This window comes from Thalassophryne amazonica, chromosome 2, assembly GCF_902500255.1.
Source record: "Thalassophryne amazonica chromosome 2, fThaAma1.1, whole genome shotgun sequence".
Lineage (NCBI taxonomy): Eukaryota > Metazoa > Chordata > Actinopteri > Batrachoidiformes > Batrachoididae > Thalassophryne > Thalassophryne amazonica.
In genome coordinates this window covers 139,862,741-139,877,906 of record NC_047104.1, presented here as the reverse complement: position 1 = coordinate 139,877,906, position 15,166 = coordinate 139,862,741, and the positions used below count along the sequence as shown (strand labels likewise).

Genomic DNA, 15,166 nt, shown 5'->3' with positions numbered 1-15,166 from the left:
TCACCTGCACAAGTCCTCAGCAGCCTCAGGGGGATCCCATCAGGTCTTGCTGCTTTCCTCTGCTTCAGCTGCAGGAGCTGGCCTCTCACCTTGGTTGGAGTTACAGTGAGGGTGAAGGGAGGGGGGAGCTGGGGTGTGAGCCGAGGTGGGCTGGTGCTGAATACAGTCCCGGGGGAGGAGGGACGGGGTCCGTGGTGCAGTGGAGGTGACCGGGGGGTAGAAGGTGGTGGGTCAGAGGGACTGGAGGGCTGGCTGCTGGAGACATGTGGAGAGCCGGGAGCAGGCAGGGGGGCAGGCGTGAAGGAGCCAAAACGGTTAAAGTAGCTGTTTAGTTCCTCTGCGAACCGAGAACCTTCATCTGCAGTCCTGCTGGCACCCTGCCCAAATCCGGAGGTGGTCTTCAGGCATCTCCACACGTCTCTGACGTTGTTCCGGGCCAGCTGCTCCTTCATCTTCCTTACATACACCTTCTTGGCTGCCCGGATCTTCCACTGGAGTTCCTGTTGGACTCCTCTCTGTCTCCCGAGTTGAAAGCCCTCTTCTTCTGGTTCATCAGGACCTTCAGCTTGGGGGTCACCCAGGGGTGGTTGTTGGGAAAGCACCGTACCCTCCGGGTAGGCACAGTGCTCTCTCTCTCTCTCTCTCTCTCTCTCTCTCTATATATATATATATATATACACGTATATATAGGCACGTTTGAAACTAAGGCATTGTTTATATTTCATGACGTGTCTTGTCTTTCTCCTCAATCTCACGTTTCCCACTTGCTGCTACACTTGTTAAAATTTCTACTTTTTATCTTCAGGGGTCGGCTCCTAACCACAGCCTTCTTCTGGAGGCAGAATCAGAGCTCTGCATACCCATGATCTGCTTGCAGACGGGATCCTCCGCCAAACACCGGAGGAGAGTTGGAGAGGAAATGGAGAGGAAATGGCGTCTCACTAATTTAGAAGATCTTCACTTAGCCTGGAAAAAGAGTTTGTTGCTCTATAAGAAAGCCCTTCGTGAAGCTAGGACATCTTTCTACTCATCACTAATTGAAGAAAATAAGAACAACCCCAGGTTTCTTTTCAGCACTGTAGCCAGGCTGACAAAGAGTCAGAGCTCTATTGAGCTGAGTATTCCATTAACTTTAACTAGTAATGACTTCATGACTTTCTTTGCTAACAAAATTTTGACTATTAGAGAAAAAATTACTCATAACCATCCCAAAGACGTGTCGTTATCTTTGGCTGCTTTCAGTGATGCCGGTATTTGGTTAGACTCCTTCTCTCCGATTGTTCTGTCTGAGTTATTTTCATTAGTTACTTCATCCAAACCATCAACATGCTTATTAGACCCCATTCCTGCCAGGCTGCTCAAGGAAGTCCTACCATTATTTAATGCTTCAATCTTAAATATGATCAATCTATCTTTGTTAGTTGGTTATGTACCACAGGCCTTTAAGGTGGCAGTAATTAAACCATTACTTAAAAAGCCATCACTTGACCCAGCTATCTTAGCTAATTATAGGCCAATCTCCAACCTTCCTTTTCTCTCAAAGATTCTTGAGAGGGTAGTTGTAAAACAGCTAACTGATCACCTGCAGAGGAATGGTCTATTTGAAGAGTTTCAGTCAGGTTTTAGAATTCATCATAGTACAGAAACAGCATTAGTGAAGGTTACAAATGATCTTCTTATGGCTTCGGACAGTGGACTTATCTCTGTGCTTGTTCTGTTAGACCTCAGTGCTGCTTTTGATACTGTTGACCATAAAATTTTATTACAGAGATTAGAGCATGTCATAGGTATTAAAGGCATTGCGCTGCGGTGGTTTGAATCATATTTGTCTAATAGATTACAGTTTGTTCATGTAAATGGGGAATCTTCTTCACAGACTAAAGTTAATTATGGAGTTCCACAAGGTTCTGTGCTAGGACCAATTTTATTCACTTTATACATGCTTCCCTTGGGCAGTATTATTAGACGGTATTGCTTAAATTTTCATTGTTACGCAGATGATACCCAGCTTTATCTATCCATGAAGCCAGAGGATACACACCAATTAGCTAAACTGCAGGATTGTCTTACAGACATAAAGACATGGATGACCTCTAATTTCCTGCTTTTAAACTCAGATAAAACTGAAGTTATTGTACTTGGCCCCACAAATCTTAGAAGCATGGTGTCTAACCAGATCGTTACTCTGGATGGTATTTCCCTGATCTCTAGTAATACTGTGAGAAATCTTGGAGTTATTTTTGATCAGGATATGTCATTCAAAGCGCATATTAAACAAATATGTAGGACTGCCTTTTTGCATTTACGCAATATCTCTAAAATCAGAAAGGTCTTGTCTCAGAGTGATGCTGAAAAATTAATTCATGCATTTATTTCCTCTAGGCTGGACTATTGTAATGCATTATTATCAGGTTGTCCTAAAAGTTCCCTAAAAAGCCTTCAGTTGGTTCAGAATGCTGCAGCTAGAGTACTGACGGGGACTAGCAGGAGAGAGCATATCTCACCCGTGTTGGCCTCCCTTCATTGGCTTCCTGTTAATGCTAGAATAGAATTTAAAATTCTTCTTCTTACTTATAAGGTTTTGAATAATCAGGTCCCATCTTATCTTAGGGACCTCGTAGTACCATATTACCCCATTAGAGCGCTTCGCTCTCAGACTGCGGGCTTACTTGTAGTTCCTAGGGTTTGTAAGAGTAGAATGGGAGGCAGAGCCTTCAGCTTTCAGGCTCCTCTCCTGTGGAACCAGCTCCCAATTCAGATCAGGGAGACAGATACCCTCTCTACTTTTAAGATTAGGCTTAAAACTTTCCTTTTCGCTAAGGCTTATAGTTAGGGCTGGATCGGGTGACCCTGGACCATCCCTTGGTTATGTTGCTTTAGACGTAGACTGTGGGGGGGTTCCCATGATGCACTGTTTCTTTCTCTTTTTGCTCCGTATGCATCACTCTGCATTTAATCATTAGTGATCGATCTCTTTTTCCTGGTTCTTTCCCTCAGCCCCAACCAGTCTCAGCAGAAGACTGCCCCTCCCTGAGCCTGGTTCTGCTGGAGGTTTCTTCCTGTTAAAAGGGAGTTTTTCCTTCCCACTGTGGCCAAGTGCTTGCTCATAGGGGGTCGTTTTGACCGTTGGGGTTTTTATAATTATTGTATGGCCTTGCCTTGCAATGTGGAGCGCCTTGGGGCAACTGTTTGTTGTGATTTGGCGCTATATAAGAAAAAAGTTGAAGTTGTTGAAGTTGAAACACCGTACACTGTTCATTACTATGATGGATGTTCATCCTAATCAGGATTAAAATCCTTATCTTAATTCTGACCTCCTGTCTTATTGGTAGAACTGATTTAATGAGGAATGCTCACCTCTGATAATATTTTTAAAGTTGAAATTTCAGTTATCATGCTTATTAGCAAGGCATAGAAATTGTCTTTGATCGATAAGCACGCTGTGTAGAATCAGACTCACAAGTTTGACATGAGCTAAGAATCACATTCATGGTCAGCTCTGCTGAAGGATGAGTCACACCAGCAGATCTTCTACCAACCATTAATGCAATCAGCCTTTAGAACAAAGGTTACACATCTGTCCCTGTGAAAACCATGCAGATTTGGCAATGCAACAACACATAAATATGTAGGTCAGGAACATTACTGATTTTTTTTTTTTACATTATAAGCAACAGATGACCCAGAAGACATTAACCTTAATGCCGACAGTGTTTCCTTGCAGGTTTTGAATACAGTCATAATTACAGTAGTGTTCAGAATAATAGTAGTGCTATGTGACTAAAAAGATTAATCCAGGTTTTGAGTATATTTCTTATTGTTACATGGGTAACAAGGTACCAGTAGATTCAATAGATTCTCACAAATCCAACAAGACCAAGCATTCATGATATGCACACTCTTAAGGCTATGAAATTGGGCTATTAGTAAAAAAAAAAGTAGAAAAGGGGGTGTTCACAATAATAGTAGTGTGGCATTCAGTCAGCGAGTTCATCAATTTTGTGGAACAAACAGGTGTGAATCAGGTGTCCCCTATGTAAGGATTAAGCCAGCACCTGTTGAACATGCTTTCTCTTTGAAAGCCTAAGGAAAATGGGACGTTCAAGACATTGTTCAGAAGAACAGCGTAGTTTGATTAAAAAGTTGATTGGAAAGGGGAAAACTTATACGCAGGTGCAAAAAAAGTATAGGCTGTTCATCTATAATGATCTCCAATGCTTTAAAATGGACAAAAAAAAACAGAGACGCATGGAAGAAAACGGATGGATCCAAGGGCCACAGACAGTTTGTGAGACAGCCCCCAAACTCTGAATCCAAGCCACAGTTCACAGTGAAGACAGTGAAGCATGGTGGTGCAAGCATCATGATATGGGCATGTTTCTCCTACTATGGTGTTGGGCCTATATATTGCATACCAGGTATCATGGATCAGTTTGTATATGTCAAAATACTTGAAGAGGTCATGTTGCCTTATGCTGAAGAGGACATGCCCTTGAAATGGGTGTTTCAACAAGACAATGACCCCAAGCACTAGTAAATAAGCAAAATGAGCAAAATCTTGGTTCCAATCCAACAAAATTAATGCCTCACAGATGTGAAGAAATCATGAAAAACTGTGGTTATACAACTAAATACTAGTTTAGTGATTCACAGGATTGCTAAAAAAGCAGTTTGAACATAATAGTTTTGAGTTTGTAGCGTCAACAGCAGATGCTACTATTATTGTGAATCTACTGAATCTACTGGTACCGTGTTTCCCATGTAACAATAAGAAATATACTCAAAACCTGTTGTGAAAGTGTTGTGACATGGACCCACAACAGGGGGCGTTAATGAACGGACAATGGATAAGCCAAAAAGTAACAATTTAATGTTGTGAATCACACAACGACGTACAGACAATAACAATACAGTGACTGTCAATCATACACCAGGTGACGTGTGGGCAGGCTCGACAATAGAAGACGCCTGGCGAGAGAAAAGCCGGATCCACACAGCTTCCACCACCAACGGAGCTGAAGAACACCGGAGCCGCCAAGCCCTGCGCCCCAGGTGGCCGCTGTCTTCAGCAGTCAGACCCGGTACTGCTGGCAGAGAACAGAGACAGTCCAGATGAGTGTGAGGTTGCACACTCAGTAATCCCACAGTCTGTATTCAGTAAAGGAGGGAAAACCTCCACCTCCAATCACACACTCGTGCAGCTCCTGTCTAACCACTTATCTGGTTGGGGTGTGAAGCGAAGCCGTCGCTGATCACACCAAACGCCAGTCCCACAGATAAGGACACACCACAGGAAAACGGCTGCAAAGAAGTTCAGATTATTACTCAATGTTTTGAGTCAGAGAAAATTACCTGATTGGTAGTTGATTTCTCGGTGGGGAGGTGGAGTTGCAGTCCGGCCTTTATGGTGGTGGTGATGAGTAGTGGATGAGTGACAGCTGGTACGGATGATGAGTGACAGCTGTCACTCCTGGTCGCTCCGACGCCCTCTCGTGCTTGAAGCCCGCAGTTCAAGCAGGGCGCCATCTTGTGGTGGTGGGCCAGCAGTACCTCCTCTTCAGCGGCCCACACAACAAAACCTGGATTAATCTTTTTAGTCACATAGCACTACTATTATTCTGAACACTACTGTATATGGTGTGTGGTTTTATTTTATTTTTTAAATACATCCATGTCCTTCTTGATATCAGGTATTTTCCCGCACCTTTTACAGGACAGTGATGGTAGCTCAGTGGCAAAGTTTCTGGCTGGCAATCAGAGCTTTTGTAAAGTGCTGGTTCAAATCCCATGGGTGGCATGTGTTTTTATTTGTTTTTTCACAGCAGCTGCGCGATATGGATACACATTGCGCACTTTGGACTAAGCGGTAGAAGATGGATGGATGGATGGATGATCTGCATTTGATCCGTATTGTGAATTTAGCAGATATTTGATTCTTTTTAACACTGAAAAGCCCTTTTGATCTATATTTGTATTATATCTTAGCTTATGAAAAGCCACTTCTTACAGGACTTTGTCCTTGAAAATTTTTTCCAAGGTAAAAATTTGTAGAATTGGAAACTAGTTGACGGAGATTTGCTCTCTACGTGCGTGGTGTTCTAGTTACAATTTTATTTGGACCTGTGAACGCTAACATTATCACAGAGTTCAGCTCACAAGTACAAAAGCATTCAGACAATGGGCCTCATGTATAAACGTGCGTACGGCGATATTTGAGCGTATATGGGGTGTACGCCAAAACGGCTGCGCTACTTGGCATTTATCAATGTGGTCGTTGGCGTACGCTGCACTGAAAATATACACCAGGTCGAGAGGTGGCGTAAATTATACACCAAAATGATTCCAGCATTGGAATCCACATAAAAATGAAAATGATCAACATGATAAACAGTGCCATCATACAAGTCAATGCATATGTTACATAAAATAACACTTTCCTGATTATACTACATAATAATCAATACAAATCCCGCTTTTGCAGGATTGTTGGTCTCAAGCACGATCCGTGGCCACAGCGCTGACCGCAAAGAAAGCGCTGCTCGCCTTTTTCCCCAGAGCCTGGAGCCAGAGCAGCGCTGAGCCTAACTTTATGTGGTGTAACCGTTTTAGACAATGAAATTGATAATTACAACTGTAGTGTTCTCATTCCCTTCACCCGTGCTACAATCAGGTTTTGTCGTCTCCATTCGTTTGTCGCAATAAAATAAATAAAGAAATACATTTTAAGAATAAAGAAATCTGAAAAATTAGGCGTGTCTTATTAATTGAGCGAGCAAATATCCACATGTCAAGAATTACTGACATGTGAAAAGAGAATACAGTGGTCCCTCGCTATAACGCCGTCCACCTTTCGCGGATTTCTTTAGTTCAATTTTGCATGCCTTTTTTTTACAGTGCATTGTGTTCTGCGTGTTTGTTTCTAAGAATCTTCTCGCCCAGAAGAAAAAAGAGCTGTTGTGAAAGTGTTGTGACATGGACCCACAACAGGGGGCGTTAATGAATGGACAATGGATAAGCCAAAAAGTAACAATTTAATGTTGTGAATCGCACAACGAAGTACAGACAATAACAATATGGTGGAATGTCAATTATACACAAGGTGACGTGTGGGCAGGCTCGACGATAGAAGACGTCTGGCGAGAGAAGAGCCGGATCCCACACAGCTTCCACCACCAACGGATCTGAAAAACACCGGAGCCGCCAAGCCCTGCTCCCCAGGTGGCCACTGTCTTCAGCAGTCAGACCCGGTACTGCTGGCAGAGAACAGAGACAGTACTGATGAGTGTGAGTTCGCACACTCAGTAATCCCACAGTCAGTGTTCTTTAAGGAGGGAGCACCTCCACCTCCAATCACACACTCGTGCAGCTCCTGTTTAACTATTTATCTGGTTTGGGGTGTGAGGCGAAGCCGTCGCAGTCCCCACCAAATGCCAATCCCACAGATAAGGACACACCACAGGAAAACGGCTGCAAAGAAGTTCAGATTATTACTTAATGAAAGTCAGCAGAGAAGTTACCTGAATGGTAGCTGATTTCTCGGCGGGGAGGTGGAGTTGCAGTCCGGCCTTTAAGGTGGTGGTGATGATGTGGATGAGTGACAGCTGATGTTGATGACGAGTAACAGCTGTCACTCCCGGTTGCTATGACGCCCTCTCGTGCTTGAAGCCCGCACTTCAAGCAGGGCGCCATCTGGTGGTGGTGGGCCAGCAGTACCTCCTCTTCAGCGGCCCACACAACAAGAGCACCAACAACTACTCATAACTGTGTTTGTCACTCGGAAACAGACACCTGCAGCCAGGTGTGAGTGGAAAAAGGCGCGGCATCAGGACGCAGAGGCGCGATCTGTTGGTGAGTCACTATTAATAATTTCTTATGTGTCCAACCTCGTACGTTGATCGTTAAAATTAAATTTGTTAGTTCTAAAAGCCATCGTAATTATTTATAGGAAAACGTTCTATTTTTATTTCTCAAACAAAAGTTTGGGCCTGAAAACAGTTTGGTCTTATTTTTCTACTAAGGTTTGAACTTTGAGAGTGTTTACACACGAGAGAAAAGTGAGAAAATGTTCATGCCTGATTGAGAAAGTGTATAAAGTGGTTTTACAGCTTTGAAACGTCTATAATAATTGTAAAAAATAACGCTGACTACGTCGCGGACTTCGCTTTTTGCAGACTATTTTTAGAACGTAACTCCCGCGATAAACGAGGGACCACTGTAACACTTTTTTGATTATACTACAAAACAATTGATATGACGGCCGCTGTTGACGCTCTATTGGCACGCGTCGTGATTGGTGGAGTTCTTTTTCTTTGCCGTCTTCCTGGCTTCCATGTCGTAAAATGAGGGTGTGTTTGAAGCGGAGTCTGAATATTTATGGGCGTGTTTATTATAATTACGATTGTTTTCACCCACCGCATTTATCAAGGTCACATCAGGCGTACGCCGGAAATGGGCAGGTGCGCATTGCTTGATACATGTCACGGCAACTTTGGTGTACTTCAAATTTACACCGTAAATTTACGCCACAAGTGCGCAACTTTGATACATGAGGCCCAATGTGCCTGCCACCAATCTTGAACAAAATTGGGATTTTGCATTTTAGTTATCAATAATGTTGTGGATCAAATCTGTCCTGGTCCTTTCTGTGCGGAGTTTGTATGTTCTCTGCATGGGTTCCCTTCAGGTGCTCCAGCTTCTCCCAGCTCTAAAGACATGCATGATAGATGAATTGGAAACTCTAAATTACACCATTACATCTGTATGAAATTGAATAAAGCACAGTTTAATCTTACCATAAGTGTTATGTGTGCAATGTTACGTACAAAAATTACGATAACAGCAGCATTGCACTGGCACAGTGATGCCACACACATGCCACACAGGTACCTCAATAGTTGTAAGGACACTCATAGATAAAAAGCATTCCATAGCCCCTAACCCTCTCGCCACGTACAGTTTAAAATGTGAGGCATAAATTTCAATTTCAGTTTATTTTCATTTATATAGCACCAAATCACAACAAGGTTGCCTCAAGGCGCTTCACACAAGTAAGGTCTAAACTTACCAACCCCCAGAGCAACAGTGGTAAGGAAAAACTCCCTCTGAGGAAGAAACCTCAAGCAGACCAGACTGAAAGGGGTGACCCTCTGCTTGGGCCATGTTCCAGACACAAATTACAGAACAATTCACAAAACGAACATACATAAATAACATTATTCACTAGTGTGGGCTGGAGAAACGATCAAAACCCACTTGTTACAAATCAGATATTTGATTGACGTGTAGCGTTGATAATAAGTCATTTTTCTGGCTGTAAATTTTGATTAATATGTTACAATACATCATAATTTCAGTATAGTATTTCATATTGTTTATAAGAATGACTTTTTGTTATAAAATATATAAAAAAAACTGATTCATAGTACAATTATTAGTTGAAGGGACTTTGCTATAATGGCACAGAACACTTAAAATAGTTAGTGGGCACAAATCCCCTCCTGTCCAAATTATGAATTTTATTTAAACAGGATTTTTTTTTTGTTGATTGTTTGTCATAGAATATGACAATATAAGATCCATAAAAAATCCAAAAATTGTGAAAAATGTCATGATGACTGGAGTGAAGTTGTAAGCAGAAACGAGGCGATAACCCGTGAATTGCTGCTGATGCTCCGAAATGATGCATGCGCAGTGGTGGCAGGGGGACCGATTTTTAGGAAGGACCGTTCAGTCTGCGACACCGGCCTTGGCTGGCTAAGTAACCTTTGATGGACTGGCATTCCATCCAGGGGGAGTCAAACTCATTAATTTCATGCTACAGTATTCAGGGGTAAGCACCTGTACCAAAGAGCCTCAGGACCTAAATAGGACTTATTACAACCAACAGAGAGACAAATTAATTACATTTATCACATAACTTCATTGGTGATGGCAATAAATATCACAGGTATGGCAATTTTTAATGAAACAAGACTTCCAATAAGATTTTTTTATAAACCTATACTTAGGCACTGAGACCAGTGCCGCATTTTCAGGTGTGCTCCTTTCACATTCTGACATTATACACTGACTCTTGGCAGGGCATTGTCGAAGGGCACATCTGTGGTAGTAATGGGGGTAAGTGCAAGTGCTGTACTCCCCCACCTGGATTTTAAAGCAGCGGTTGTACATCCATACATATCTGTTTAGATATAAAAGTGTTTATTTCTCACTAACATTTATCAAATATGAGAAAACATCTTAGATTTATACAGAATACAGCTGTCTGGCAGCCTGTTGTGCCATCTTGGATTATTTAACTGACCATCATACGTTACACTGCGATCACATTGCCTTCACTTGGGTTGGCAGCGACCATGCCACGTCACCATGTCACTCACAATTTGCATAAAATAGACTTCTTGTCTATTTCGTGGAGCACGCTCTGCTGGACAAACTACATCATGAACCAGTCTGCACAACCAAAGTGTTTCTCTGCATTGTATGTTCTGTAAAATAAAAGTTTTCATATCAGGAAAAAAAACCCCACAGATACCAGTCATGTGTGTGAAAGGTTCATACTGTACAATCAAGGTCTAATCCTTACCTATAACCAGACACAGATGTTTTTGGGCGGTATTGTAAATCAGCAATGTGTAACAGTCTATTTGTCTACCTAAGAATCTACAAAATCTCAGATTTAAATTTAGAATTCTTGAAAAGCAACCTATATAAAAGGGGGAACATGTACTCAACGATTCCATTATCCAACAGTTCTTAATTAAAGTCCAACTATTTAATCCTGAAAACATAAGCACAGACAGACAGACAGACACGATCCTACAACCACCACCCTCCTTTGTCAGCTGGCGAAGGTAATTCAAACTACAAACGATCAGACAGTTCGACCTACATGAAAAAGACATGCTGTCTTACCTTGTGCCTGCACTTAAGCACCACTCCATAAGCTCCTGGACAAATGGAGAGAAAGAGATAGAAGACTGATTAAAAAATAGATTAATTCATTGAAAAAAATCAGACTTGAAGAGAAAATCAACCGTGTAGGTAGTAACTACCTCAGACGTACTGTGTTGGCACACTGCTGTATGTTGGACAGTTTTGTCAAAGCCGTCTTTAAGGTGTGATTAATGTCAGGTGATATGTTTTACTAGATGGCCTGTTGTGCAACACACAACCATTTCAGAGCCTGTCATCTGGATCAACCAGATGACAGGCTCCCTTGAATTAGGAAATTAATTTCATCAGATTTCATCAGATGCTACGTACATCTTAAAGAAATGTGCGTGTGTGTGTGCGCACGCATCACAGGGTGCAGCAAAATATGCAATGTCCTTTGCTCACGTCTGCATCAGATGATCACAGACCCCCATCACAGGAGAGGCTGAATGAGCCCAAATCCCATCTAAATAAAAATTCAACCCACATTCGGGGAGGGAAGAGGTGCATTTGAAAACATCGGGCACAGTCTTGCGGTCAACTCAAAAGTTTTGTTCATGTTGAAAACAGTCATGGCGCAGTCAAGGTGGAACCGCTATCGAACGGCAGTCGAGGTGTCGTCTGACCGCATTCTAAACAATCGGATGGTGTGAAAACGGCATTCGTGACATTCTAATCGCGTTTGGGGGATGTTCGTCATGTTTCCGCCACATGAAGCGGTGAGCGAATTTCCCAAATGTACCTGAACGCACCACGAGTGCACCTCGAATGCTGCTGGATTATATTCTGCTGAATCGCAATCAGACCGCAATCGTAGAGCTTGTAAATGCATTCTTATTGTTCTTACTGCAATCTGGCAGCTGTCCACATATACTTACTGTGTTCCTCATACATTTGTACTACGTCTGGAGGCTCATGCGCATGGCATGTGCACGAATCAGTCGGCACGCAGTCTGGGTGTTCAGATGGCTGTCCGCTGTTCTTATTCCCTCCCAGATGTGGCACAAATTCTGCTTTTTTATTTTCTCTTGACATTCCACCTGATTCGGCCTGGCTCGTGCTCATTCGTAAGTGTGATGGGGGTCTAAGCGTGATGGAGGTATAACAGACTGTGATTCCAACTGATCCACTCACTCTGCTGCTTGTTTTGTCCTCACTTTTGACATTGGTCTATGTCGTGGCATTGGTCAGTGTTTGTGCAGTTCCGAAATAGTAATTATAAGCATTCAACAACAAAATTACAGCCACTGAGATATTATAAATCCATGTGTAGGTGTTCAGGACATTTCAGGCTTGTGCTGCTTTGACTGGAATTAGTTGCAAAGCTGTTTGTACCAGGCCGCTCATGTTCACAATCTCCATAATGATGGAAGCCAAAGTACCATGTAGATGTTTCAGCTAAACCTGCAACACCAAGGCTCCAGTGCATTAAATGTACAACAGGAGCACAACTTCATTTGAGATACTGCCTTTGTTCAGAGCTTGTCTGGTTACCAGGTGATTACCAAACTGAGAAGAAGAGCAAGCTGCACAAAGGAAAGATTATGCAGCAGCTCAGGTAAGGAAATACTACTTTTACGTAGTTATTTGGTAAATAATTAAAGGCAACAAATTATAAATGGCCAGTCATTCAGGATCAGGAGTGTGCACTGTGTCATATGTGCAGAGAACTCCTTGGCATAGCAGTGGCCATCTCACGCAGACCAAGAAATCCTGGTGACAGCATCCAGACATTTTTTTTTTTTTTTTTTACCACCGTTGTCGTGCGTTACCTGTGCTGCTCCGCAGCCTGTCTAGTGGATTTTTATTTTATTTTCTACCACTGTTGTCGTGCGTTACCTGTGCTGCTCCACAGCCTGTCTAGTGGATTTTTATTTTATTTTTGCACCGTTGTCGTGCGTTCGCTGTTGCCGTGCGTTACTTGTGCTGCTTCATGGCCTGTCTGGTGCCTTAACTAAAGCACTCCTTCTGCTGAATCACCTCTAAATTATTTACACATTATTCACTTTGCGTGTTTTTAGGAATCCACTAGGTTGCGTAGCTACTAGCTTTTAGCCGATTTAGCATGGCGGCTTCTCCTGTCTCTCCCGCACTTTTCTGCTCTGGTTGTGAAATGTTTAGTTGTTCCTCGGCCTCCTTTAGCAGTAACGGTACTTGTAATAAGTGCAGCTTATTCGTAGCTTTGGAGGCCAGGCTGGGCGAATTGGAGACTCGGCTCCGCACCGTGGAAAATTCTACAGCTAACCAGGCCCCTGTAGTCGGTGCGGACCAAGGTGGCTTAGCCACCGTTAGTTCCCCCCTGGCGGATCCCGTGCAGTCGGGAAAGCAGGCCGACTGGGTGACTGTGAGGAGGAAGCGTAGCCCTAAACAGAAGCCCCGTGTACACCGTCAACCCGTGCACATCTCTAACCGTTTTTCCCCACTCGACGACACACTCGCCGAGGATCAAACTCTGGTTATTGGCGACTCTGTTTTGAGAAATGTGAAGTTAGCGACACCAGCAACCATTGTCAATTGTCTTCCGGGGGCCAGAGTAGGCGACATTGAAGGAAATTTGAAATTGCTGGCTAAGGCTAAGCGTAAATTTGGTAAGATTGTAATTCACGTCGGCAGTAATGACACTCGGTTACGCCAATCGGAGGTCACTAAAATTAACATTAAATCGGTGTGTAACTTTGCAAAAACAATGTCGGACTCTGTTGTTTTCTCTGGGCCCCTCCCCAATCAGACCGGGAGTGACATGTTTAGCCGCATGTTCTCCTTGAATTGCTGGCTGTCTGAGTGGTGTCCAAAAAATGAGGTGGGCTTCATTGATAATTGGCAAAGCTTCTGGGGAAAACCTGGTCTTGTTAGGAGAGACGGCATCCATCCCACTTTAGATGGAGCAGCTCTCATTTCTAGAAATCTGGCCAATTTTCTTGGATCCTCCAAACTCTGACTGTCTAGCGTTGGGACCAGGAGGCAGAGCTGTGGTCTTATACACCTTTCTGCAGCTTCTCTCCCCCTGCCATCCCCTCATTACCCCATCCCCGTAGAGACGGTGCCTGCTTCCAGACCACCAATAACCAGCAAAAATCTATTTAAGCAAAAAAATTCAAAAAGAAAAAATAATATAGCACCTTCAACTGCACCACAGACTAAAACAGTTAAATGTGGTCTATTAAACATTAGGTCTCTCTCTTCTAAGTCCCTGTTGGTAAATGATATAATAATTGATCAACGTATTGATTTATTCTGCCTAACAGAACCTGGTTACAGCAGGATGAATATGTTAGTTTAAATGAGTCAACACCCCCGAGTCACACTAACTGTCAGAATGCTCGTAGTACGGGCCGGGGCGGAGGATTAGCAGCAATCTTCCATTCCAGCTTATTAATTAATCAAAAACCTAGACAGAGCTTTAATTCATTTGAAAGCTTGTCTCTTAGTCTTTTCCATCCAAATTGGAAGTCCCAAAAACCAGTTTTATTTGTTATTATCTATCGTCCACCTGGTCGTTACTATGAGTTTCTCTGTGAATTTTCAGACCTTCTGTCTGACTTAGTGCTTAGCTCAGATAAGATACTTATAGTGGGCGATTTTAACATCCACACAGATGCTGAGAATGACAGCCTCAACACTGCATTTAATCTATTATTAGACTCTATTGGCTTTGCTCAAAAAGTAAATGAGTCCACCCACCACTTTAATCATATCTTAGATCTTGTTTTGACTTATGGTATGGAAATAGAAGACTTAACAGTATTCCCTGAAAACTCCCTTCTGTCTGATCATTTTTTAATAACATTTACATTTACCCTGATGGACTACCCAGCAGTGGGGAATAAGTTTCATTACACTAGAAGTCTTTCAGAAAGCGCTGTAACTAGGTTTAAGGATATGATTCCTTCTTTATGTTCTCTATTGTCATATACCAACACAGAGCAGAGTAGCTACCTAAACTCTGTAAGAGAGTTAGAGTATCTCGTCAATAGTTTTACATCCTCATTGAAGACAACTTTGGATGCTGTAGCTCCTCTGAAAAAGAGAGCTTTAAATCAGAAGTGTCTGACTCCGTGGTGTAACTCACAAACTCGTAGCTTAAAGCAGATAACCCGTAAGTTGGAGAGGAAATGGCGTCTCACTAATTTAGAAGATCTTCACTTAGCCTGGAAAAAGAGTTTGTTGCTCTATAAAAAAGCCCTCCGTAAAGCTAGGACATCTTTCTACTCATCACTAATTGAAGAAAATA

General features: G+C 42.7%; 1 protein-coding gene across 4 annotated transcripts in view; it reads right to left on the bottom strand.

The window, feature by feature from the left end:
* Positions 1–15,166, bottom strand: part of cdkl5 (cyclin-dependent kinase-like 5) — a 135,726-nt gene that overhangs the window by 111,989 nt on the left and 8,571 nt on the right. For all 4 annotated transcript variants that reach the window (XM_034194650.1, XM_034194665.1, XM_034194671.1 and 1 more), the window contains exon 2: positions 10,915–10,949. In XM_034194650.1, the coding sequence (XP_034050541.1) occupies positions 10,915–10,949 (35 nt within the window). The remainder of the gene's footprint in view (positions 1–10,914; positions 10,950–15,166) is intronic.